The sequence below is a fragment of the Empidonax traillii genome, unplaced genomic scaffold (genome assembly GCF_003031625.1).
Source record: "Empidonax traillii isolate 1590-97213 ecotype Southwest subspecies unplaced genomic scaffold, ASM303162v1 scaffold57:size2250009, whole genome shotgun sequence".
Classification (NCBI taxonomy): domain Eukaryota; kingdom Metazoa; phylum Chordata; class Aves; order Passeriformes; family Tyrannidae; genus Empidonax; species Empidonax traillii.
This window is the reverse complement of record NW_020955250.1, coordinates 1,636,335-1,663,845: the sequence shown is the minus strand read 5'-3', so window position 1 is coordinate 1,663,845 and position 27,511 is coordinate 1,636,335. Positions and strand designations below refer to the sequence as shown.

General features: G+C 46.0%; 1 protein-coding gene across 1 annotated transcript in view; it reads right to left on the bottom strand.

Moving 5' to 3' along the window:
- Positions 1 to 3,423: 3,423 nt before the first annotated feature.
- Positions 3,424 to 27,511, bottom strand: part of GLI2 (GLI family zinc finger 2) — a 194,445-nt gene continuing 170,357 nt past the window's right edge. The window contains exons 9-14 of the mRNA XM_027879741.1: positions 25,098 to 25,229; positions 21,331 to 21,480; positions 17,754 to 17,918; positions 13,064 to 13,345; positions 9,631 to 9,967; positions 3,424 to 8,581 (exon numbers count right to left, since the gene is read on the bottom strand). Coding sequence (XP_027735542.1) covers positions 6,225 to 8,581; positions 9,631 to 9,967; positions 13,064 to 13,345; positions 17,754 to 17,918; positions 21,331 to 21,480; positions 25,098 to 25,229 — 3,423 coding nt within the window. The 3' untranslated portion in view covers positions 3,424 to 6,224. The remainder of the gene's footprint in view (positions 8,582 to 9,630; positions 9,968 to 13,063; positions 13,346 to 17,753; positions 17,919 to 21,330; positions 21,481 to 25,097; positions 25,230 to 27,511) is intronic.

The window sequence follows — 27,511 nt, the reverse complement described above, 5'->3', positions numbered from 1 at the left end:
ACCATCACACTGCTCTTTTAGGTGATGGTTGCTTGCACGACTGCTCAACCAAGTAGTGGGCAAAAGAGGTAACACAGTTAAAAATGCTGCTTTTGTTCCAGAAGCTGCAAAACTCTACAGATCTACTCTTCAAAAACAGACCTCTCTTATACCCTCATAAACTTCACTTCTTTGTTTTGTTTTTGTCACGACCCTTGGAACTCCCAGGTAGGAGACACCCTGGGAGACACAAAGCCATGAAGAAAATTAGCCCTGCTCTGTCAGGAGTTTTCTTCCTTCCCTGCTACTCTCCCCATTTCATTTGATCTATTTTGACCACTACTACCACACTGTAGCACAAACCTTGGTGCTTTGGCCAATATCCAGCTGTGAAATGTGTGCTCTTCTCCTGCATGATTCACTCTGCAGGTGTCAGGAAAGCTGTTCCTCATGCTCCTGAGTCAAAAAATGCAACTGTCTGTCAAAGCCTGGCAGAGATGATGTTTGTATGGGCAGAGCAGTCTGGGGTCCTTCCCAAAGAGGAACAGAAAAGGCATAGTGACAGGGGAGAGAGGAGGCACTTGTGAAGGTTGTCTTTATCTGTAAGATTTCTGTATAGTGAATAGAGAGAGAAAGGGAGAGACACTCAGGGCATCTGACCAAGCTTCTGCTTCAAAGTCCTTCCTTAAACATCCTTTCTCTATGAAGATGAGCCTGGGCTGTACTTAATAAGACTTAAGGCTAGACAGAGCAATGTAGACCAAAGATTTATGTAGCCCCATTCCCTGTTTCTTGGTGTAAGAGCTGCCTTTCATGGTGTGTTGTCATGCCTGTTGCTCCTTGCTGATACCACCCTACAAATGACGGTGAAGGTGTGATGGCAAAACAGCCTCTGACAGACGGGATAGCCACAGAATTTGCTTTTTGGTAAGCAACTGACGCATGGAGGGATGTTTCCGGCAAGTCCACTGTAGCTGAATGCAGCAGCTCTTTCAAAGCTGACAGCAGGCATGCCACCATGCCCCCTACATATCTGCCTGACAGGTCAGTGCAGGGAAAATGGAAATAGGGAGGGAAAAGGACCTGTGTAATGAATCAGAGATGTTGGTACAATTGGAGGAAGCTACAGCTGTCACAAACCTTCAGCATATGTGAAAACATTGCTGTTCTTTTTTTTTTTTTTAATTTTAGTTTTACACCAAACATATTTAATATAGCCATTGCAAGTTTTACATGAAGCATAAATCAAATAGAAATAAGTGTATTGGCCACAACACAGGTTGTTTTGTTTTGTAGCTTCTAAATTTCTTAAGTGTTAGGTCATTTTACTTACAAGTTAAATAGCTGTCTGCAAGAGGCCTTGCTTGGTCATAAATTGTCCTTCCAATATTATAAAACACACCATTTATTTACAACACGTAGGCTCTTCCAAGTAGATCCAACAGCTCGTAAAGAACAAGAGCTCCTATGTCATCCCTACTGAGACCACTGCAATAAAGAGCTGTCGGAATGACTCCGTATTCAGTAAGTGCAATCAGATCCAGCAACAGTAGCTTTTATGGGCTTTTTCTCCCCTCCAGGAAAACCTGAGATATTAGTGCAATATTAAAGAGCTGTGATGGTTTTACCAAGACTGGGATCTTACTCCTCCTATGCTCCCACTGGTTTTGGGAGTGAAGTTAACACTCACCAAAGAGGGTCAGAATCAGACCTAGTAGGCCGGTTTGTTTTCATAAGGGATATGATTGATTAAAAAGAAGGTTAATTGAATATTATGCAGCTGCCACAGTAGTATAAACTTCAAGCTCTGGCTTATAAACATTTGTTGCAAAAGGGTTATTACCTGCTTACAATTGGAGCAATAAGCCTTTCGATCCTTGTTTATTCCAGCATGGTGAAGCAGTAAAAATGCACATGCTGGTACATGACCTCAGGTGGGCTCCTAGGAAATCTTAGCCCAGTTTAAGTAATAAATATGTTCTCACAGAGGCAGAGGTGTGCCCTGATTGAACTCTGAAGTGAAACACCAGCTAAAAGCAGCATTTGATTTAAATCAGAAACCCACTTTTGGTGTTTGAGGTAGAAAAGCAGTAGGAGCTGACCTGAGTCTCCAAAGTCTTTTGCCAACAGAAAAGCTCTGAACAATTTCCTTTTAATAATATTAATGCTTTTTTAAATTGTGATTTCTGTAATTCTTGGACAATACAGAGGGGCATGGTATTTATCCAGAGAATTTACAGACTAACAGGATCATTAACACATTCAATGACTCAACCTCAGATCATGCTGAGGGTGACTAGTTCTGCGTAAGAGATTCACAGCAGCATGGGATTCACCTCACCCACTGGAGAAGGTATCTAAGCTGGCTACTTGGGGTCTCTCTGTAATCAATGAGGAGAGTGACACATCTTCCAAAGGAAAGTCACTGCATCCTACGTGTCTAAACCAGAAAAGATAAATTTCCCAAGAGGGATGTGCCAGTCTCTTCCTGTGGGCCATGAAAGAACCCTCATAATAGGGTAAGGATTTGTCCCAAACGTACCTGATTCTACCACGCAGCTCAGCATTGATCCTGCACAGAGGAAAAGGACTGCACCCCCTTCAGTTGCTTCTGCATGAAACCTCTGGTTCATTTGCACCAAGTGTGGCTCACAGCACAACTGCTTTGCCCAGCAACTGACTTTCATTCCAAAGTGATTGCTGTGCCCATAGGGATCACCTGTGAACGGCTTCCTCACCCTCCCTTAAAGGTCTAGCCCAGTCCACACCAACCCACCTGTACAAAATCAAGTTGCAAATCAGCCTCTTGAGCAGCTGAGCTAGCTCTTGCTGCAGTCAAATTAAATCTTTCTCATCAATGAGCTGGACATGGCTCCAACTGGATCCCAACTGATGTATCTGTTGCTCACCGTATCATTGCTTCCCATCACATACATAATGCACAGATTAATTTCTCCTTTCTCTAAACCCAGTATTCAATTCGTCACTGTCACGGCCCATCACAGTTCTGCTGATCTGTCCTATTTCTGTCTCCTTTTGGACACTGACCAAGGCAGTCAACAAGCCATTTTTACAGTAAATCTTCTAGCTGCCAAACTTCTGCAGCCCTTGCTCTGAGCCCCTCTCCTGTGCTGTCCCTGCTGCACTGACATTTTCCTTCAAATCACCTCTACCTGCACCTGGGCAGCAGGACTCTGCTGGCAGCACACTCTGGCCTTGCTGCCTCTCTTCCTGCCATTGTTCAATCTCATTGTTGACTGGAAGCTCTTCCAGACAAGACCATTGCACCTCTGTGCTGTGACACACCAGGCCTGTCCAGTTCCTCACCAGCTGTTTCTAAGCAACCACCAGAGTCCAACTGACTGTGTTGGTGTGGCAATGATAAACCAAGATCAACCACCATTACCAATAGAAAGAAATAACAGCAGAGACAATGAATTATGAAAAAAAAATTACTTTTTAATGTACAAAAGGTTTATATACAGATTCAGCATGTTACCTCCATTCTTATGATGTAGAAAACAGCTAAAAATGTTCTTAAGATATAAATTTGACAGAACAATTCACCTACAGTACTTTTAGTAATGATGTCTTCTATACATAATATATACAGTGTTGGAATGGTTATTATAATACTTTTTCTGTAAATGAAGGAAGACCACCACTGGAAAGTCCAAAAAAATCTCAAGTCATTGCAGATTTGGTTTTGCTTTTGTATTTGAACTTTTGCTAATGAGATATCTGTGAGGAGGGACTCAATAGCCATCGTTGCCCTAAGAAGCTGTTAAAAAAATCAGATTAGCAGTTGAAGGACACACGAAAGCCTGATCCATCTCAGCACAAGGGATGCCCAGTTGTACTCCAAGTGTCCAGGACAACATCCAGTGTCCTAAAACATGTACTGCCCTCTTTTCATAAATGCAAAGGCAAAGGCAAGGTCAGTAACTGCAGGACAATATATACAGCAGACTATAAAAAAATCCCTTTAAACACAACTTTCACGGGAGACACAAATAAACAGCCAGGCACCTTGCTTTGCTTTCCTGTCCTCATGCACCCTGGACATCAGCAGGAGTCAGTGAGGGGTGAAGGGCAGTGGTGAGAGCATCCTATGTGCATCCTCTGCATTTGGGATGAGGAGGGGTGAGAATGTAGGATGCTGAGAAGCACCTCCCTGCACCAGCCATACCCAGAGCTACCTGACAGCAGTGCTGTCCCAATCCACCACTGCCAAGCACTGCTGTGTATCTGATAATGCAAAGTTTGCCTGGAGGTTGCATGTGGCATTGTCATTTCAGCCCCTGGTCATGCTGGGAGGAGTGATCCTGACATCCATGTGTGCAAAAGAAAAGACACCAGAAAGCACCTTTCTAGAGCTGTCCCAGTCCCATGCAGGGGATGGAATCAGATGCAAGTGAGAACATCACACTGATATGATGGGGAGATAGGAATGAAAGAGTGAAGCTCTGCAGCTGCTTGCTCAGTCAAACTGTAAGAACCTGGAGGGAGTGTTACACTTGTTCCTTTCCCTTCAACATATGGGGTACAAAGTATTTGAGGCTATGAGAGCAGGAAGAGAAAAGTTGTCCTTGTCCAATGCAGTCAAAAGTTAAACAAGGCCTCCTCCCAAGTACATGCACCCCACTGCTTCTACCCTTTCGTCTAATGACAGCAAAAATAAAAAACTCAACTTAGAGTAACTTCAGTGCCAGGTGGGATGGTCCTGGAAACAGCTGATCATTCTTACAAGCAGTTATATTTTGGTGGAGGATTTGGCTTTAGGAGGCCTTCCTCCTCCCATCTCTTCCCCAAGGACACTTCCAAGAGATTCTCATTGACCAAGCTACTATTCTGACTCAAATACCTGTTTTGAGACTATCCAGATGCATGCCTACACTGTAAGCTGTAGGTGCAGTCTACTAGTCAAATGAACCACCTCGGCTGACCATGCTGTATTTTTTGGATACAGCAGCTCTTTTCATGCTGTGGAACATGTTAATATAGCACTGGGTGCATGCCAACAAGCCTGCTTGTGGGGAAGGTTGTATTAGCTCATGCTTGGCCCCACATCAGTGCAGCCACGTGCCTGTTGTGTGCATGGAGCCCAGGCAGAGCCCTGCATTGAGTACATAACACAGAAAAACCCTGGCCGGATAAACCAGCTCCCCTAGTGCTGCCACATCAGGCTGACACAATCATAAAACTCTCTCCATCACCATCACTTGTTTATGTGAGCGCCTCAGCATGGAAAACCCAACAGAGAGTGAAGCCGTTGCAAAGCTGCACAGGGATATAGTGATGTGCGCTCCAGGACATTAAAGATGCATGTGGGGCCCTCGCAGAAAGTCACTGTGCTCAGAAGGTGCAAAAGTTATGCATGTGTGTCAGTCTTCATGCCAGAGCCTTCCTGCCACGGGGGATTATTTCCCAGTGATTGCTGTTCCCAGGCCTTTGCTCCACTCTGCACATGATATAAACCACGTTGTAAACACATCTGATCAAAGAGTGCATTCACCTTTTATGTGTCTCATCAATGTGTCTTTCCAATGTTTTCTCAGAAATACCACTATGTTTTTATAAATGTACATTTTATATACGCTTCTGGCAATACACTATATTTGATTTTTAAAGGAAGAGAGGCCTTGGCTACTTAACAAGAAAGCATGGTAAGGCACTTTGCTGAGAAGCCGTTTGGAATCGTCGCTCTTTGCAAGGTACAAAGGTATTTATGGTATAAAACAATACTGCTGGCAGAGGGCTTGTTTGGAGACGTAACTAAACCCTACTCTCATCACAGCAGAATGCATAGTATGGCTTTTATTCTAATCAAAACTGCATCCTCCCGTTTCTTTCTGGGGCAGGTTGAAAACGGAATTTTTTTGCAAATGTAACGGATGGAAAATGATGGGGAGTATTATTTACAGGGCTTCCAGGAAGGAAGGGTTTCATCTCTAACCATCCTCATGCTGTCTCCTAGCTTCGTGGTGATACCATTCAGTGCTCTGGGAAACCAAGCCAAAAAAAATAATACTAGAGGTGCACCCCTGTGGTGCTGAACTGCCTGGATATAGTTTACATAACTCTGTACAAAGACTTTTAAAAATTTTTGTTTTGAATCCCTTTAAATGTATTTAGTACTTATAAAAACCCCTACTCTATTGAAACAGATTATTTTTGAAAAGCACATTCATAAAACTGTTTCACACAGAGCCCCTTGGATAGCACTAAGGCCTTGTGCTTTACTGTTATGACATCATGTTTAGAAATTTACTCTCTTCCGCCAGCGTGGTTAGCATGGAGCTCATATCACCTATTGCCATATTGCTTATCCCTGCAGGTATGGTGGGCAGTGTCAGAGAGTTTCGTGGAGTCGTCAGGCGAGAGGAGTTCTGGGAGAGGTTCTGCAGGATGCTGGGGCTCAGGGTTCCCGACATCAGGCTTGAATGGTCCCCATCATCCATGATGGCATCAAAATCTATCTGGGGAGGCTCAAGACCTTGAGAGTCCACTGTGCTGGACACCTGGTTTGCACCTGGGGAAGGCAGAGCGGCTGGCTTGCTGTTCAGCGTGCACTGCTGCTGCCTGACTCGGCAGTCCGCGTGGTTATCAAAGCTGCTGTTCTGTTCATACATGTGGATTTGACCGTAATAGTACATCAAATTGTTTTCCCTTGTGCCGTCCGAGCACTGCTGCGCTGGCGCCAGCAACATGTCACTGGTTCTTTTATGCATGGCCTCTGTCGTCTCCTGGCCTGGGCTGGTGGTGTTTGTAGGATGGGGAGTTCTCATGTACCCCAGCTGCTGGATGGTGCGGAGGCCTCGGGCTCTGCTGCCCGGGTTTGGCTCAGGTGGAGGACGAGGCTGCATCATACCAGGCGGATATGCCTGAGCAGCTGAACCCATCATGCTCTGCTGAGGCTCAAAGCTGGGCTGATTGGAGGCCATCATGGGCTGATGGAAGGTCTCTTGAGCCATGGGGAAGTTCAGGTGGGTTGGCTGAGATGAGTAATTCTGCTGACTCGGTTCATGCATGACCTGTCCCAGCACTGGGTGCTCACTGTTGCTCCTGACCATCAAAGAAGGGTCAGTCGTCATGTCCATTTGCTGAGGGTGAAGGTGGGGTCCAGATTTTGCTGCCATGTTGCTACAATTAGGAGAGATCTGATTTGGGTTGCCACTTATTGCACTGGGACTCAGCATGTGATGAGGTTGGTTATACCCTGTGTGCAAGCCCACATCAGGGTTCATACCTGGGCCTAGATTCATTGGCTGCTGCCGCAGCTGCATACAGTTTAGCCTCTGCCCATCCATGCCCACGTTTCTTTGCATAAAGCTCTGCTGTGTTACATTCATACCATTGTCTGGCAGCTGCATTTGCTGCTGGTTGTAGTTCTGGTACTGACCAAAGTTCTGCTTCTGCTGCACCACCGCTAAGTTCCCTTGTGAAAACTGCTGCTTCGACTGATTAGACATGATATCAACCGTCCCTGAGCTGACTTCGTTCCACTGGACGGGCATGTTATTTTTATTCATGTCTGAGGAAGTATCAAAACTCATGGAGCACTCTGCCATCATGGGTCCCAAATGGTTCATGCTTGCCTCAGCCACTGCCATCCTGCGCTGGCCGGGCAAAGCTGGAGGCTGCAGCTTCCCGCTTCCCTGGAAGTTCTGCATCTCATTGCTGTACCCCATGGATGTGCTCTCGGCCGCTGTCCCATTGCTCTGGGATTTGATGTACTGTACCACATCATCTGGCAGCACAATGTCGTCATCTCCAATGGGTGCCTCAGTCTCCCCAGACATGGCTTCCATGGCGATGTTTTCACTGATGCTCAGTGGTCTGGGTGAGTAGGTGTGCCGGGGCAGGCTCCCGTCTGAGCGCCCGTAGCTCTGGAGACCAAGATTCCTCCTGTCTGTGGGGTGTGGAGGATGGAAGGGGTTCATGCTATTGGTGCTGTTGAAGCGGTGAACTCGTGAGAGGGCCTGGGGGTCTCCAGCAGGTCTCCTCACTGGGTCGCTTGCCCGTCTCATGCAGTTGCCCTGCACCTCGTGGGGAAATGTTGGAGCTGATGGGTAGCCATAGGTGTTACCATCACTGCAACGCCTCGGGCCTGGTGGGAGGCGGATGGAGGGCAAGGTGGGGTCTGGTCCATCCATAAGTGAGATCCTGTTCTTCAGTGTCATTCTCTCCATGTTCGGCAGGGGAGTCGGAGGAGGGCCCCCTGTGGCAGCAGCGTACTTGGCTTTCAGCCTGTAGTGCTGAGCTGGTGTGAGGTTCAGCAGACCTGGCATCCCGCTGCACTGGCTCGCCTCGCTCGACCGGCGGGAGGCGTCTGTCGAAATAGGGTCATAGGAGTCGGCAGAGCTGGTGTTGTTGGGACGGTGCCCGAGGTGCGAAGCCTCACTGGAACGGCGGCTGGAGAAGTACGGGGAGATTCCTGATGACCTGCGGCTGACGGTGTAGGCAGAGCTGACGGTGCTTGTTGTACTGTCACGGCGCTCGTTGAGCTGGTTCAGCATTGTAACCTCATTGACAGACAGCTCCATTATTCTGGGATTAGGCAGCGTAGCAGAAGAACCACCACTATTTTCCAGAACAGAGCCTGAGAGAAAGGTTGCAGGGAAGGAAAAGGTTTAGTTAGCTGAGAAATTTCATTTGGTAGTGTTCCTGGTGACAGAATACAGACCCACAAAGCCACCCCTAAATATGTCACAGGAGTGATTGTAGATTTCATTTGCTGCTAGTGAATTCAAAGCTTCATCTTTAGCTCTCTGTCGGTGCAAAAAGAGCAAGAAGGCTGTGGAGAGCAGTTAAGCAGTCCCTGCTGGGCAGTCTTTGTAACATGTATGCCCCAATACTCAGTTGCTGAGGGAATGTCTCCACATGGGCTTCTTTCAGTAGGAAAAATTTAGGACTGCTGTGAACAGTGCCACAGGGACTGCATGTAGCCACAACCACAGCTGCTCTCTGGGACAGATGCACAGCCAGGGATAGGAGGCTGAAAGCCCAAAAGTTCACATTCAAAGTCTCTTCCACGAGTAACCCAAGAAGCTCCAGTATACTAAGCTCTGTGGCCTATTATAACCCAGACACTATGCCTTGGGATTTCTTGGCAAAGTTAAGAGGAGCACTGTAGGATCATAGAGATACTTCTACCAGGAATTGCCACTCAGTGGGAAACTGCCAAACAAAGTTGGAGCAATAGCCAGGATCTCTTGAAGTCACAAAAGGCTTGTCAGAGCAAGATTAGGGAAGGAGGTCTTGGTTGGATTGCTGTTGTGCTCCACTGGTCTCCCAGGAGGCACGTTAGCCCTTGGGGGACTGTTACTGCTGACAGAAACGCAAGCAGTCTTGCGGCTGTCACTGGAACAATGAGAACAGCTGTGTCTGGGTCCTGGGCAAGCCCAGAAACAAGGACACCAACACCTCTGCCTCCCTTCATAGCTCTGCAGAACTGAGCATCTGGGTTTCTGTTGCACATGACCAGATGGCTGCGTTTACACCCAAGCTGTCCATTTCTTTATCTAGCAAGGGCTGACTCAAGAGTCAACAAAATATGATCCTCATTTCTCCAGGTCAGACTCTTGGTTATGAAACCAGAGTCAAACTCTGGAGCGTTCCTAAAGAACATGTTCCAGGCACAGTGCTTACCGTTTCCTGAGATGGGAGGCAGCTTGGTGTTTCTGGCTTGTGGAGCTGGGCTCACCCATGAGCAGGAATCCTTAACTGTCTTGAGTTTCTCTTTCTTGAGCTGTTCAAGTCGTTGCATTGTTGTCATGTGTTTCCTTAGCTGCAGGCTGACTGCTGAATTACCAGAAGACACCGTTGAGTCCACAACAGGAGCGTTGTCATCCAACGCCGTCAGATCTCCCAGACTTCCCCCGCTGTGCATGTTCATTTCTACTCCACTGTCATTGTTGTTGGTGCTGCCAAGGGGTGACGGCTCACTGCTGCATGACGACTGGCCACCAGGACTGGACTGACACATCTTGGGGAAGGAAAAGAGGAGAAAGAGTTGGGTAAGTGAAAACATGGATGGAAAGAAATCAGGAGCCCAACATCCCCCATGTTAGTCCTGGAGCATAGGAAAGCTCCTGACCCAGGCTTTCCCCTCTCTTGTTACTCTTCCCTGCTGCAGGATCTCAACTCTACAAGAAGGCAGGCACCCCTTCCCTGTGAGAGGAGGTCAGGACAGCACCCCACAGCTGGAAAAACTATGGTGGGTTCAACTGGAAGGTGGAGAGAAACCAAATGCTCTTCCTCCAAAAGAGCAAGGACGGATGTTTCTCGAAGAATGGCAGCATGTTACCTGGTTGTGTAAGGTATATTGCAGAAAACACTGGCTTATCTAACATGGGATCAAGGCCTAAGTATTTCAGACACCACATCTTTCTGTCTTTGAAACACCCTAACATATAATCAGGTTAGCTGACAAACTTCCCAGCCAGATAAAAACCTGGTTCACTGTTTGCAAACTCCCACTTGCAGATAAGGCAGATAAGCACCATAAATATTTATTTTATTTACATTAGGAACTGCATTTCACATTGAGCAGTTTATTTGCAGCAGACACTATAAGGTCTGAACTTGCTCTGAGGTAGCTACTGCTGCTACCAAACAAGATGCTTGGTTTCTCTGCTCCAGGCCCATGCTCCAGCAAGTGCTGAAAAGGCAATGTAATCTGCCCCAGGCCAAGGTGGGAATGCAGGGTGCTGCAGTGTTTTACTTTGCTTCATAGCAGACCCCACGGGCAGGTTGGCTGGCTCCGACTGCCCATCAATCCAGATGGTAGATTGCAATCCCAGGATTTAATGTTAAGTTGTGATGATGGGAGAAGGCTGGCAAAGGGGATCGTTGAGCACCACATCTTCCCCCTTTCTGTACTCAGGCAAATATCCCCTAGCCCTCCCCACTGCCCCCCATGCCTCCACCTCCACCCTGGAGGGGTTAAACGGAGACAGGAGATCTGCAGGAGACCATGCTTTATACAGCTACTTTAATACAAAGGATATCTTTGCTCACCTTAGTACCGACTGTCCTTAGGAAGGTAGAGTAAGGAAGGGTAGGTGGGAATAAAGAACAGGTTGTTAGGACAAAGACATCATTAACAAAAAGGACCATGTTAGTAAAAGGAGGAAGAGGGAAATGCACAATACAGTACAAATTGCCAACATTTCCCCCACTCCCGTACCCCATCTTCCCTGCCTTCCCTCTTTGGAGGCCCAGATAAAAATCCCTAGAAGAGACTTTTCACCTGTTTCCAAGGGTTTAGGGTGAGACCCAAAGATGGGTCAAAACAAGGGGCCTGGGAGTGATGGGAACCAGTGAGGCATCTCACCCCTCCCACCACCCCAACCTTAACTAGGAAAGAGGAGTTGAATGTGGGCCCACCACCTCAGACACCACCTGATAGATGTGCACAAGTGAAATATCCGGTGCTGGGTTAGGATAGCAAAGAGAAACATCCGACCCATAGCCCTGCTGCCAGCAAGATGGCTTGGCTGGAACCCTGGGAGCACAGAGCATTAGGAAAACAACCCCATACTTTCAGGAGAAACAGGGTGGGGAGCTGTCATTGTGCTCGTGTTTTCATAGGAAAAAACAAAGAAAACACACGGAGGAAGAGTATTGGAGAGAGGTCATTCTGCCCAGTGGTTCTCACACTCAGGTTTTGTAATGCAATACAGAGTCTCATCACAGTAAACTGTTTCTTTAGTCAATTAGAGACACTTTGGATGTGAAAATACTCCATTGTTTCCTAACTGAAAAAGTGCTGCTCATTAGTAATTTGTTCAACAACACATCCCCTAACCCTTTTGAGAAAATATTTGTAGCTCCAGGGCATGTTTTTCATAGCAATAAGAATCTTTTAGCCTGAATTCAAATCAAGAAAAAATATATTTTGGAGCTCAAAGTCTTTTTAGCTCTGGTGAGAAGTCTGAGAAATACACTCCTCTGCAGGTGAAGGTTTTTTCTGCTGTATCCAGCCCATACCCTGTCCCACTCTGAGCTGATGCAGCAGATCAGAACCCTGGGTACAAAGGTGAAAAAAAACATCAAAAGTGGTCTGTGTGTTGCAGCACTCCATCTCCTTCAGCAATCCTGGGCTCCCTGTATGGGATGGAAGAGGCTTGAATGTGTTTGAATCCAACGCTGCACACAGCTGCTTAGTACCAGTGAAGCTGCTGCAATGGCCAGAAGGCTGATAAATGGTGTTTGGTTCAGCTGGTGGCCACTCATGGGGCTGTAAAGCATGATCATGGTTGTCTGAAAGCCTGTACTATGTGAGCTACAGTGTTGCTGTCATGTTTATTACTACTTTCTCTCCCCTGACCCATTATCCCACTACAATCTTCAGTGGCAGCTCGGAGCCATGTATTCACCTTGTGTACTCCTGAGCAATCTGCCATAGCCAACCTTGACTGATCAGGAAGGTGGACTAGATAATCTCAAGGGGTCCCTGCCAACCTCAGCGATTTTGTGCTTCTGTGTACAGTGGACAGAATCAAGGAATTGAACTTGCTTTAAGATACCCAACAAAAAATAAAACAGCTACTTTTACCCCTACTGGCTTCATTAGACAGCCTACAACAGAGTTGAGCCAGCAAAACTGCTGTGCAGCAGCAGCAGCCTGGAAAGAAAAACAGCGAAGGGTGCAGGGAGGAGAAGAAAAGGGACTGCTTAAACCAGGACCTCTGCTTCAAGAAGTGTTCAGACAGATGATCAATCTGTGCCCTAATGGCGGTTGCTCAATTTAAACTGGTGAGGTAGGTAGAGCTCATTTGACCACAACACTCTTTGAGTTTTATCCACTTTCACAGCACAGGAAGGCCAAACTCAGCACTGGGCATCATACAGCCCCCATGACTACAAGGGCAGGAATTTGTGACGCTGGGTAGGAAGGTGCAAAATGTACTGGACTGCGCCCTGACCTGCAGCTTCATTTCTGGACTTGAACTCTAGAGCGTTGGCAGGTGAAGGGCACCTACCCAGAGAGATAAATGGCATACAAATGCTTCATGCCCCCATTGCACAAGAGAGATTTGGGACCACATTAACTCCTGCCAAGAGCAACTGCTCTTACCACAGAATTCTCCGTTTTTATCGTTTTGACTTGTAAGCAATCCTCCACGCTCCTTGTGGTGCTGTTGGCCTCGTGGCTCTCCTCTGAAACCTTGCTGCTCTGCTTGGCACTCGCCTCATTGTCCCCATTTTCCTTGAGTGGAGGTGGCCTTGGGTGAACGTCGTTGCGTTGCTTCTTCGTGACGTGAGCGTCAGGCCCGTGCACCGTCTTGACGTGTTTCCTGAGGGAACTGGGGTCCGTGTACCGCTTCGTGCAGCCGGGGATCTTACAGACGTAGGGTTTCTGTCAATACAAGCAAATCTTGGGTTATATTTAGAATAAGCCCAAATAATTCCAGGTACAGTGTATGGGCCAAGAAAATACAATGAACATAGCAGCAGGCAGCAGCAAAATGTGGAGCATCTGCTCCACAGGATTCTGTAAGACCGAGACATTGAAGATGTGATATATGGGCTGCTGCTGATCCACAAAGACCTGGCCAGTCATTTCATGTTGGCTAAACTTCTTGTTTTCATGTTCTGGATTAAAAGACAGCTAAGAAATCATGAAATACTTTCCCTAATATTACTTTCCTATGTATGTATTTGCTTGGGTGGCCACAGGAATGTTTCCTGATTAAGGATGGGAGGGAGGTGATATAGGGTATAACACATTCTCTCTGCTGAGGTGGGGTCTACACTAAGAAAATGTCTGAAACCTTCCCTTCTGGCTGATGGAATTCCAGTGAATCCAAGCCAGACTGGATTCACCCTACTCAATCTATCATACCACTCCAGCACCTGTCACCTTGAAATCTGTTATTGTGCAAAACAAACCACAGGCATGCAATGTTTTTTTCAGACGATAGCACTCTAGTCCTGAATTCATGAATCATTGATTGCCAAAGGAAAACAAGGATGAAGCCATCCTTCTGAAAACAGAAGTCAGCAAACAGATACTTTCCTTCTTTTAACTTTTTTCATTTTATTGAGTTTCCAATTCCGAAGTGTATTAGCGCTGCAGTTGTTTGAGCTGGTGCTGCTGTACTGGAAGCTCTGAATTCATCACAAGTTCCCCTTTCAGCCTCACAACTACTCTACATATTTTTCTGCCAATGCACTAGGATAGGTCCATGAATAAAAAACAGACAGATGTTATTTGAAGGCTACTCAAAATGACCACTCCTATTCTTTTTTTTTTTTTAAATCTGTTTTGTAATTTTGTCCAGGAACTCCAGTGAAAAAAAAAAAAAGGAGCATATCTTCTTTGCAGAAATCCAGTGCAATCACTTGAAAACCACTAAAAGCCTGGTTTTTATTCAACAGCATGCATCCTGACTGATCTTGGTACATCTCTCAAAACAGCTAAATCTGCATCACACCCCACTGAAGTAAATATTTATTATATTTTAAAGCTGGGTAAATCAAAGCACAAAAAGTAAAATAGTTCATTTAAAAACCTCATGCAACCTTTTAGACAAGCATTATAGAAATATTACTGCTGCTATTAAACTATATTCCAAAGAACAGAACCCCCACCAAACACGCTAAAAAAATCCCCATACATAAACAGCTCAAAGATCTTTTAGGCTCAATAGTTCTGATTTTTCAGACCCCAGCAATTAGGGTAATGTAATCACTATTGCTTGGACAGCAGACGCTCCACCTAGGGGGATTCAATCATGCTCTTTGTCAGGCCATACCTCCTGCAACTGAACTGAGCACAACGGCTGTTTTGTTGGCAGGTCTTCATTTATCCCCTGGGTTATCCAGATTCTGACATCTAATGCAGTGTATGCCTTAGTGAAGTCAACAGTTTAGACCTCTCAGATACCTCCTTCCTACTCCCATGCACATAGAAGGTAATACTCATTAGGGTGGGAGAACTGGAGAATTCCCCAAGCACTAAGCAGAACTGAATTTCTGCATTTTACCCTTGTTCAGCTTGAGGTGCAGAAAACGTCACTCTGAGTCTTTGGCTGGTCATAAATTCATGACACTCTTTTGTGTATGCACTGGAAAGTGGTCATGGGATGAAAGCCCTTTTTCCAAAAGTAACTTTGAAGGTATCCCCTGAAGGAATTCAAATAGTCACTGAAAATGTAAAATTAAATAGTGCATATGACATTTCAACAATTAAACAAAAGCCAGTGTGGTAATACATCCCCAGCCTCGAATTTCAGCATGTTTGGACTATACACCTACATCCTGTCACACAATGATAGTGACAAATACAGGGAACATGGAACTTCCTTCCCCCTTAGAGGAAGGTTGAATGACTAATCTGAAACTGTGGTGTATTCCAAGTAAACACTGCAAGCAGAGGAAAATATTTAGAAGGTAGCTAGCTAGGAACCACAATAGAGTTACCAATGGGTAATGGGAAATACAGCCACAAAATTCTGCTTTGCATTTGTGTGGTTTTGTGAGCCAAGGTCTCAGTGCAGTTTGCTAACCGAGTGTTCATGGCCACAGCTGGATGCAGGACCCTCCCCTAGGCCTGCTGCCCAATGCGATGAGCTTTGCCATGAGGGATTCCATCTGCTGCAAAGGATCATGTTATATGTTCCTCAAAGAGAGGATGTCAAATATATGGCCCAGAGAGCCATTATATGCAGCCTACAGATCTCCCACAAGTCTTGGGGCATGTCTGTATTGCATCAAGGAGGGCTGAACAGCAGTTCAGGAGGGAGCATGATTGCAAAATGCAAGATCATGCAGTGCTGTGTAGTTCCTGTGGTAAGGTCAGCTGGACTGGTACAAATCCTCTGCTAGTGGCTGTGCTCTTTCTGCACTTGAGAAGGCTTTGGCATCCTCCACGGGAAGCAACAGCAGAGGATAAAATCCCTATCTGTTATCTGAGTCTTTAATTTGTGTTGTTGAAAGCAAGTGTCAGCATATTAGATCAGTGTCCACAATAGACATGAAGTTGGATACTCCTGCCCTACAGCCTCCTCTTCTTGCACAAGGGGAATCCAAAAGAGCAGATGTTTTAGTATGTCCAAGCTCTGCTCAGGTGCAGTGAGGAGTCATTCCATGATCCGGTGCAGCTCCTAATCTGGATCACTTGGGAAACTGAACCCACTGGAGAAATTACATTTAATAACACAGCCAAAATGAAAATCCACTGTCAGGCTCAACAGTCAGGAAACTCTGCCCTGCCTTGGAAGGATCCTGGTAAAGCTCTAGGGATCTGAGCTCAAGTGATCTATGGGCTCACATATTGCTTCACTGTGCACAAACTGGGCTGAGTCTATACCCAGCGCTCTTGATCCATTCACATGAGAATCTTCAGGAACTGGAGAGAGATGCTAATCTCTTTTAAGGGCAGGAAAAACTGCTGCAGAAATGCGAATCTTCAGGGCCTTGATTCAGTTTATGGGAAAGAATACAGAGAGCAGCTTTACGTGGTAGATTTCAGAGCTGGAAGAAGCAACAATGAAAGGGACACTGGATCCAGCGCTAGAAGAAGGCAGAGAAAGTATCTAGGACTGAAGAATAAGCAATTTCTAATACTTGAAACATGAGATTGAATCACAACTTCCTACCTTTCCAGAGAAGAATTTTTAACATAGAGCAAATGATGTTGCACTCAAACACCACTTATTGGGAATGCAGGTTGCTGAGCAGACAAGAGGTTGCATGTTTTTTTGGTCCCTCCGAGCCTCAAGGTCATTGTAGCCTTAAAACAACCCCAACTACACAGCATAAGTGTGGATATAGGTTAATTTTAATTAATTGTGTCCTGCTGGGGAAGTGGCTTGCTGGTGGAGGACAATCCTGATGTTTGGGTTTATGCCCAAACCAATTCAAGCAACGCTGGGATTCTGGTCATTCACTGGGTCTATCTCAGCATGACACAGCATGGAAGGGCATTCTTGACTTTGAGTCCTTATTCTGACTCCAACACAATCTCTGAAAGTCACAGCACTTTGGTTATCAGTGACTGATAAGCCAGAGATAAAAATACTCCCAACAAGCCCTTTGTAGACACAGCATCACTTCAAAAAGCTGTCAACCGTGGCAACTGCGTTCCATTCTCCAATAGTCTATATTTAAGTGTTGCAAATTAGGCTATAGACTGAATTCTTCATGGCTGAAAACACTATTAGAACTTTGTAGTGTTTTTTTTTCTTCCCCTGTCAGCTAATTAGTGGTAATATAAATTTCAATCGTTGGCTGTGGTTGATTGCAACAGACCATCACATGCGTTAGAATAAAGGCAATTTCCTCTGCTCCCCAACTACTAATAGTGGGTCTTAATTATCCAAGGTTAACAAAGCATTGCATTGTGCTCTATCATTGTACATCAAACGATGGAAGCAGTATTATTTCCAGAGCATCAGGATACAAGGTAGCTGTTATATTACTACAAGTCTGCTCCACAGTAATATTAAACACCACATGCACAACTGTACAATACTATCTATGCTATTAAAAATTATAGATTTGGAAAATGCTTGTTTTAATATCCAAAGTCGATTAAAAAGTTTGCATACTTCAACATCTGTTTATGATTTCAAACATGGCTTTCATAAATATAAAGCTAATGTGGTCTGGCTCTCCAGCAAAATAAATCCCATTAAAAAATAAGAAAAACCTCTCATTACAGTAGGTTTCTTTTTACATGAGTCCAGTGTGTAAAGTGTATGTTTATTGTCAGCAAAATTTAAAAAAAACCCTCCGTTGAGCTGCGGTGAGCCCAGGCTTACCTCATTGGAATGCGTCCTGTTCTGGTGCTTGGCTCTGTCTGAGGCATTGGAAAAGGCTTTATTGCAGCCTTCATGTTCACAGACATAGGGTTTTTCTCCAGTGTGGGACCTCAGGTGTGTCTTTAAGTTCTCCAGGCGGGAATAGGCCTTAGAGCAGCCCTCAAACTAAAATTAAAAAAACACAAGAGGAGTGATTAATTAACCAGAAAAATTTGATTTTCCCCCTGCCTAAACCCTTCTCATCTGTTTCTCATTCTTTCTTTTTTTCCTTCCCTTTAAAGGGCTTGTGTTTTAGGGAACAACATCCACTTTGTTGGGCGAATTAGCTTCCCTAGGCAGGCTGAGAGTTTCAGCAGTGAGTCATATTTAAGGTGCTGTTCCTTGTTGGGTACCCACCTGACATTTCAACAAGAGACTCTTTTTTTCCAGCAGGGTTAAACACCCCTCCACTCCTCCCAGAGCTCTCTTAGCCCCTCTTGCCACCTTTCTGCAACTAACACGCTCAGAAACAGAGGCCCCCTCCTTCCCACCTGGCGAACTGACAGCTACTCCACAGTTTGACCAGCCTTGCAACTTCACTGGAAGCACTAGCACTGGAAAGGGCAGACCGTTCCCTAACACAAAAGCAGAAATCTAGCAAGCTTTGAAGTTTCCCAAATTACAGCTTGGGTCTATTCTCGGAGGATACTGTGGTCAGGCTGTCTGACATTACCAGTTTAAAAAACAAGACTCTCGGTCTTGAAGACAGATGGATTTTTGGATGACAAAACAGGACAGGAACCTTCCTCCTGGAAGGAAACCAGCTGCCCACACAACGAGAAGGAGCAGCTTGGGAGATGTGGTGAGGCTCTGGGTGATGTAAGTCCTGCCACCCTCCACTCTGGCTGGGCTGGAGGCCCCTCCTCCCTCCCTGCACCTGTCCTGTCCCAGAATGGGAGGATTTCACCTCAAACGAAGTTCAGTCCAGATGTGACAGAGCTTCACATTGCTCTGAGTCTTGGCCAGTGAAGAAACTGGTGCCACACCAGGACAGGTCATGCTCAGTGTCTGATTTCTCCATGGGCAGCTGAGTGGTCCTACATGTCCAGAGGTCTGGAAAATGGCAACTGCATGCAATAGCAACAGTACCTGTCTCCTTGTGCTCCACATGTGCAGGACTTGCCTGCACTGCAAGGAGTAAGGCAAACATGCAGCCCATGACACCCATGAAGCATGTGGGCACAGGGTGATCCCATATAACTTTGTTGTCCTGGAAAATAAGTAGGATTGCTTAAGCTTCCCTTTAAGGTCTGGCATAGGGACGGTGGACGTAAGGCAAACTTGTTCTGCTCTTGAGATATCCAGATCTCTTCAAGGACAGCAGAAACATCCTGCAAGAGCTGATTCCTTGCACAGCTTTGTCAGGGTGGGATGATCCAGTTCCTCTTCCTCAGACAACTTTCATTAGTCCATTTGTCCCCTAGAATGTGCCACAACTTTGAGGTAGCACAGTATATCCCTTTCTTCTCTTGCCCTGTGCAGACAATCCTTTGTAACTCAAGTTGCTTACAGTTATTGAAATACATCATTCCTCTTGGTGGAAAACAAAGGGAACTCAGCATGAAGCAACTCATGTGTCCATTCTGGTTTTGCTGGATACTGACACAAAAATGCAGTTATAAAGAGCAAAAGTTCTAAGGCCACATTTTCAAATAAGAGTTTCTCACCAAAGCAGCCCGTGCATGTTCAAAGCAGTTGTTCCCACTCTTACGTGTGGATTTGATTATGTCAGTGGGAGTTCTGGCTGTCATCTGTTGAAATAATCCTTGACCAAATCCCAGGCTGCAATTGGGCTCATCTGTAGCTTTATGTACACCACAGACTTCTTGTCTGAAACAAACAGCACTTTGAAAAATCACTGCCAGACTTGGATGAGGAATGCTCTGCCACAGAAGGGCACCGTCTGCAGAGCTGCCATGTATCCCAGGCACTTGGAAAGAGGTGCTACTCCACTTCAGGGAGAGTTGCTGTGACATATTGCACATGTAGGGACTGTAGTTCTTCAGGAGGCAGAGGATGACTTGAGATCCAAACACACACAGCCTTGCCACTGCTCCAGTGTGACACAACTGAGGCTTGAAAGAAGGATTGTGCAGCAGTGCTTTTTCCTGCTCCATCACAGCACTGAAGAGGGTGGCAGTCACTGATGCTGGTTGCCTTCCAAGTCCCTCTACCTGCAAGGGCAAGGCTAGACTCTCCCTCAGTGCTCACTTTGTAGTGCATTAACAATCAATATTCCTTCATACTTTTAAGGAAGATTGGTAAAGCACTAGACTGGGCAAAGTGCTTTAGAAGATTAAAACAAAGGACATGGCCCTGTGCCCCAGGGGAGCTTATGCTCTAAATTAAATGAACACAGGGCTGGGAGATTGATAAAGGAGTCATGCAGCAAGCAAATCATACATATCCTAATATTTGTAAGCAGAAGCTGGGGCACAGCCAGGGAGGGAGCAGGGCTGGAAGTAGCTAATGGAGCAGAAGAGCAGGAAGATACAGGAAGAGAGCTTAGACATCTGGTGAGCAGAAAGACACTCATCCTTGAGACTGTGGGGAGAGGAACAGTGTAATGCTGACAGCAGAGGAGGTATGAAAAGCTGGCGAGGGGAGAAGGCAGAGAGCAGGGCGTATCAAAAGACATGGATGACCTTCAGGATGAAAAAGGGCTCAAACATACAAGGAGGGAGATTGTAAACACCTTTCCTCTCCCACCAGTTGACCACAGCCACTAAACTTCATACCTTGTCCCCCATCAGGCATCCTGGACTGCCCTACTTCTGTCAGTGGTGGGGTGGGAGACTCCAGGTGTGAGGGCAGATATGGACTTTAATGTCTTGAGGTTAAGCAGGATGAGAGTCCAGCACTCCCATGTATCCACGGGGCTGAGATACAAAAGAGTACCCCAGGCTCTTCCTCAGGCAGTGTTTAACACTAGACAGTGTTACTGGTACGCAAAAAGTCTGGGGAGTGGGCTCCTCTTGGGATTTAAGCACACAGGGTTGACCTCCCCTCTGGATTGAGAGAAGAAGCAGGAGGTGTTGGTCTAGATCCCCAGGCTGGAAGGAGGCTTGTCTGTATGCTTGGATGTGTGGGTGAGGGAAACTTCCAGTCCCAGCAGCAGTAGTGGGTGATGTCAAGCTAGACATGACCAAGGTTAGGTGGTTCCCCACAGTGTGGCATTACTGGATTTTTTTCCTTGATGTAGGCAACTAAGTTGTCTGAATTTCCACCTTAAGTGACTTGCCCTGAGTTGCTTTGGATCTCTGTGGTAGGTCTGAAACCAATTTTTCCAAGCAAATGCAGTTTTGCCCACTAGCATCTCAACCATACTCCTTGACCTCTTGTCCTGTCCCAAGGGTCTAGCCTCCAAGTAGCTGTAACCCAGACACAGATAGCTGGACTGGCAACTGGGTGCCAGTGGGTACCTTGCTTGAGTACCTACTTGAAGCCATGCCTGTGTCTGGTCACATATTTTTGTGACCACCAAAGTCCCGCATCCCACTTGCCAAGTGAGATGCACCACATGTCCCTGCCAGCTCACCGTGCACTTGTGTGGCTTCTCTCCCGTGTGCCTTCGCATGTGCACCACCAACATATACTGAGCCTTGAAGGGCTTCTGCTCCCGTGTGCAGTCCTGCCAGCGGCAGACAAACTCCTTCTTCTCCCCATGGATATGATCGTTGTTGATGTGCTGGTAGGAGAAAGGAAAAACAGGTCACTCCTGGAAGAGCTGATACCAGCGAAACACACGCAGTGCTCCAAAAGCCAGATGTTCCCTCCCTAGTGCTTGTGGTCAGGCATTGCACCTGGGTGCCAGGGGCACAGATAACACCAGGGACACAGGACCCAACACTGTGGTCTGGTGTTTCCTGCAGAAGGTACACAGCACTCAGCACACTGGCTCCAAAGCAGTTATAAATGGGAGGTCTGCAAATGGAATGGTAATCCAAGGTGCCAGGGAAAGAGAAGCCCTCTCAGTGTCCCCCTCAGTTTTTTGATGTCACTGTTGAAGGGGAGGACAGTAAGTTTTATCTCTGCTGAACCCTGCTGTGCTGCATTTATGCAGCTGGGGCACTTTCCTGGGGAGCTGCTGGAGGGTGGTGGACAGTTGGAGACAAGCCTCGGCTGGGTTTAGTGATCTTAAAGGTCTTTTCCAACCTGAATGATCCTATGTTTCTAAGCCTGCTTGCACACCAGCCCGTACACTGGCCCCAAGACATCCACCTGCTGTCCAGCACTGGTGGCTGGCAGGAAATGACCGCATCTGCGAGCTATGCGCCAACGAAAGCTCGGCCGCATCAATTACTGCTAATTACTCTGGCCCATGAAATCCTGTGCTGGGGTGTTGAAAACCCAGATCCAGAATGGTGCCTTCGTCCACCCTGGGAGGAAGAATCGCTTTTTCCCAGTGCAGGGCAGATGAAGCTCTGCTGAAAATAAACAGAGCCAGAGACCAGTCTGTCGGCAGCGCTGTTCCCGCGGCGGCCTTGTCTCTCTGAATGGGGTCTCACTGCCAAAAATAATGCCTGTCCTTGCTCCTGTGTTTTCAGTAGACATACACTGACAGGAAATCCTAAAATAAACCACTTTGGGTTTGGGTTTTGGCTTTTTTTGTGCTGAGATTTTTTCCAGCCCCCGCCTTCGTCCCCCCGGCCAAGGCCAGGCACACATTTTGCAGCTTGGGATGAGATTTTCTCGGGGTGGTGAGGCAACATGAGGACACAAAAGTACATTAAAACAGAATCATCAGCCTTCTCAGTCCCAGCCAAATCCAGCCTCAGTGTTCTGTGTGCTGTGATCAAACCCTGGGGTCAGGGACCTGCTGCTTGGGGTCCCAGTTCTACCTAGGTACAAGAGGAGGTGTCTAGGGCTCAGCTGGTCTCTTGGGCACTACTAGTAAAAACTGAGAGCCAAAGCTGCATGCTGGGAGAGTCAGGGGAGGCTGCATTTGGGAGAGGTTTTATTTGGGTTTGGAATTCTGTTGCCTATGGTTCTGGTTTTATTACATAGCACTGGTGTGAGATTTTAGCCTCAGATTTTGGAAAACTGGTGAACCTCCCAGGAGACCCATGGGCATGCTAAACCATGCCCAGACCAGACTGGAAAGATATGTCTCCAGGCTCTGTTTATGTGGGAGTCTGACTTGCAACTAAGACTACACAAGGCAGTGCTAGTGCTGGGGGAGAGCACAGGCTTGCCCATTTGGACTTGCTTGGGCCAGAAGAAGAACATTTATGGAAAGGGAACTGTAGCCCCCATTCAGAAATATTCACTCCCTGTCTGGGCAACATCTGCTTCCCATCACGTGGTGGAGGAGCAGTTGCACAACTCATCCCACTTCAGGCGTTGCCTGGGCTTCTCTCAAACTTCTCTCAAATTCAGTATGACCTTTGAGGTTGGGAGCAGCAGTAGCGCTTGCAAAAATATATCCTCGCTCCTGCAGCTCCTTGTTGACACTTACTTCTCCCATAAGCACACTGTGCACTGTCTGTGGGGAACAGACCCTGCTAGCCCAGGTACTTTGCTCTGCACACAAACTAGAGTTTCTCCACGCATAGTGAGATGCCACTTTCTCAGAAGTTGGTCCATGACATCTGTATTTCATTTCCACATGTATTTTGGGCATCCCAAATCCACAACTCCACACTGCTAGTAATCATAGTACTGAAGCCTCCATTTTTATAACCTTCCAAATTTAGGAAGATCTTGGATATTTCATTGAATGTTTTTCTTTGGTTTGTTTTCTGGAAATAAATTTTGCTGAGCTGCCTGGTGCTCTGCACTTTGCTCTGGTCAGAGTTAGTTAGTTTTTCTTACATCTGAGAGGGAAACACACAAAAACTGCTGGAGAAATGTGAGCTCAGCCCACCTGACAGGGCTGCTGTGGTTTAACCCCAGAAAAGCAACACCCCATGGCATGCAGTGTGCAACCCATTAAGCACCTTATCACTCATTTGGCCTTGAAAGCCATTTCCAAATCTGCCTGTACGCAAGAACTTGTTGCACTGAACCAGTGACTTCTGGCAGAGGTGGACAGGCACCAGCCTTAGATGGGAGAAGAGTATGTGCCCAAAATTATAATTTAGAGTGTGGTCCCTCTGGGCTAAGATAATGTTTGTCTGCAGGACTTGGGTAAATGGTACTGATGCCTACTTGGTGGCATTTAAACATATCTCAGAAGAAGATGTATAAAAAAGGGTGAGAGCAGACAAAAGCCCTCAGAAAATGGGATACATGTGAGTTGCACATCGGTGACCTCTGGTAAACTGGGAGCCCGACTAAGACAAGTAGCAAAAGGCTGAAGGAAAATGAAGAGGTAGCAGCTCCTGCAAAATTTGCCCAATTTAACACTTAGCTGCAAGCAACAGGCCTAGGGTTGCTAGGCTGGTGGATTCCCTGCAGATACGGGCTGGTTTCAAAAAAAAGGGGCTCATACCAGAGATCCAAAATAATGACTGGCAGGGTGCTGGGCTGGAGGCAGGATGGGGCTTAGACAGAGACCATGTCTGATTTCACAGGCACTTGCTCTGAGGGATTTGTTGACCCCAGAAGCCGAAAGAAACCAAGCAGTGGATTCCCAGATGAAGCAAAGGTTCTTGGAATTAATTAGAACTGAAAATCTGATTAATGATTTGGTTTGGGGATCCTTCAGAGAGCAGTTCTGACACTAGTTTGGGGACACCACTGTGATTATGGAAGTGCTGTTTCCCAAGTTTCAGAAAATCAACCCACTTTCTGTATTTCAGACTCTGGTGGAGACACTGAAGCATGTCTCCAAACTCTGGAAGTGCTCTATTTTTGTGTGAGGGATGAGCTGAGTAGGTCAACAGCCTCTAAGTGATATGGCCTCACAGCTCATGTCACAGCAGCATAAAAGCCTTTCCCGGTCCGGACTAGGACTGGGGACAGCACAAACAATCCCTGACCCAAAGCTGGAGTAGCTACATGGGAAAGCTCAGTGAATATTGCCAGGGAAGGGGGAAGGGCTCAGCCCCCTTCCCCATTTTCTGATCAGGCCCTTCTGCACAGAGCCTTCTGTCATTGGGCCATACACAAGGGAGACTGAAACTGCAGCCTCAGCAGCTGAGAAGGGAGCAGTATCACATAATCTATGAGAGGCTTCTTTCAGCTGAACTCTTCGGGGAGCAGCGACCTGCTTTGGCAGTGTTTACACACCGTATCTCTGATTTGCACCTTTAGTAGCTCCCAGGGTGAGCTCTGGCTGTACAGCAGCTAGTGATAAAATATGAGGACAAGTGCACAGAAACCCAAATTTATCGCTGGGGTTTCCTCCCAACCATTACTCACATGGACGAGCTGCTCTTGAGTGTCATATTCCTTTGTGCACCCTTCCCAGTGACAGTTAGTCTCATAAATCACCTCAGGCTCCTGTTTACATTCATCCTTATCTAGATCTTCTTTCAGGTCTGTCAGATGCTCCTGCAACACACAACAGTGCATTGTATAAGTGAACTTCTTTCATCTTAATTCCTCCATTACTTATAGATTACAGGGCAGGTATCAACTGACCACAAAACCATGCTTGCTTTGGCTACATAACACCCACGATTACTGTGAAATAAAAAGTTACAGAGTTTTGGTAGAAGTGGATCAGAGTTAATGACATGACATGAAGCATCCCGAAGGCATCACCACAGGGATGTCTGGCTTCAGCCAGCTTGTGGGTAGTCTCAGGAAAGGCTGGAGAGAGGAAAAAGCTGGCTCTTGACCTTTGGTTGTGTTCTTTGTTGGAGCAAAACTTCTGATCTGGACAAAGTGGGGAAATATGAGCATGAAGAAACCACAGAGGACTCAGAGCCTACTGGTTACCTCACTCACCTGACATGAGCTGGGGAGAGGGTTCCTGTTTTCTGCATCCTTCAGTAGATGAGAAAATGATACCTAATCCTTACCCAAAGACTTATGCCTGCAGGATGCTCCACAGGGACAAAGCGATGGACTCTCAAAGCACTTCTCTGAGAGTGAAATCTGGGAAGCTTGAGCAAGACCCAGTGAAGAGTGGGGTTGCGGAACAGAGCTCCAGGAACTCCAGACTCATAAATGTGTTTCTTTAATGCTGAGCATGCTGTGAGCTCTCTCCTTAACTTTGTCTAGCCAGCTCCTCAGTGCTAAATAAAGCACAGAGATTTTTGTTATGGCTGCTATGAGGATTAAAGCATGGGCAACTACACAATAGTGTAACACACAACATAATTAGTACAATTCAGAGTAAGGACAACTGTCAGCTCTGAATGCATATGACATACTTGCACTAGAGACAAGGCAATCAGCAGCCAATATTGGCTTGGGAATTTAGCAAGACAAAATCCTGCAGGTTTTGTCCTCCTTCATTCTCTTTCCTCCCAATTATTACTATTGCCTAGAACAAAACATCTCGCTGGTAGGACAGCTTTACACAGGAGCATCTGGGATGACTGACCACAGCAGACACTGTTCCTCATGACCTGATTCTCCAGTTGGACCCATATGTGTGCAGACACAGCCAGACCCATCCCAAACTGTCTCTGGCCTGCTTAAACAAATCTATGTGGCTGCCATCTCCTTCCCCACCAATACCTTCCCAATGCCTACTGGGGAGTTGCAATGATTAATGACTTAATGGCATTATATGGTTTGGAAAGTGAGACATACTGTACCAAAGTTCAACAATTTTCATTAACCAGCTCATGACATGCAAGCCAGCTGTGACTTTTCGACTCAAAAGTTTAGATATGGAGAGGAAGAGATTTGTTTTAATTAACTCTTAATTTAAAAGAAGAAGTATTGCAAGGTGGCTCTTGGGACAGGAAACTGTAGTAATTTACAAAAAGACTTCTGCAGATTCAAACTATATGAGAGCCCATAGCAATAGTCTGAGAAAGTTCAAATAGTAGCTCTTTTTCCTGAAATTCCTATTTGGTTGAGTTGTGAGCATTATTTTTTGTTGAAACATTTGTCTTCATGCAAAGTGTGGTCCCTAGAAAACAAATTTTCTACTAAAAATCTTATTTTGCCAAAATTTTATATCTTCTGTTGGAAGAATTGAATTGAAACCATTTTATTTGTTGAAGAGGACTGACTTGTTTTATTTCTGGCTAGTTCAATGCTAATCTCTAAGAGCTCAGTAATTCAGGTCCCTCATGCTTCGTGCTCCACTGTGTCCCACAAATCTTGTCTGGATTGCATTTTTTTTAGAGCACAAGCCATTACTGGAGATACTGTCTGGCCAAGGATTTTGAATACCCAAACCACAACTCACATGAGGCGTTTCCAGTGCAGCATTTCCAAAACAAAACATACACATACATGCTTTTTTTGGGAAGGATGAGCTTTATAGTCGGCAAAAAATGAATCAGTCAATTGACTGTAACACAACTTTTCAACACAGTCTCCTGCAGAAAAGGAATTCCCAAATTTAACGAATTGCTGTTGCTTAGACCAAAGAGGAGACACACACTACATTCAGCTTTTTAAAATGTCCTCCTTGCCAAGAATAGGCTGTCTCTTACATGGTACTTTCTAGTGATTTCCAAGTCAATACTGAAATGCTTCAAGATGTGGAGCCTACATTTCCCTTGGGGTATTACTTCACATATGGCCAAATTAGGAATTATTAGTTGATCAGTGTGCATTTTCCTACTCTTGATTTCACCTTGCTATTCCAATCAAATTTTCTTGCACCACTTTAAACTACTCTCCCCTTTCTTTCAGTGCTAATTTCA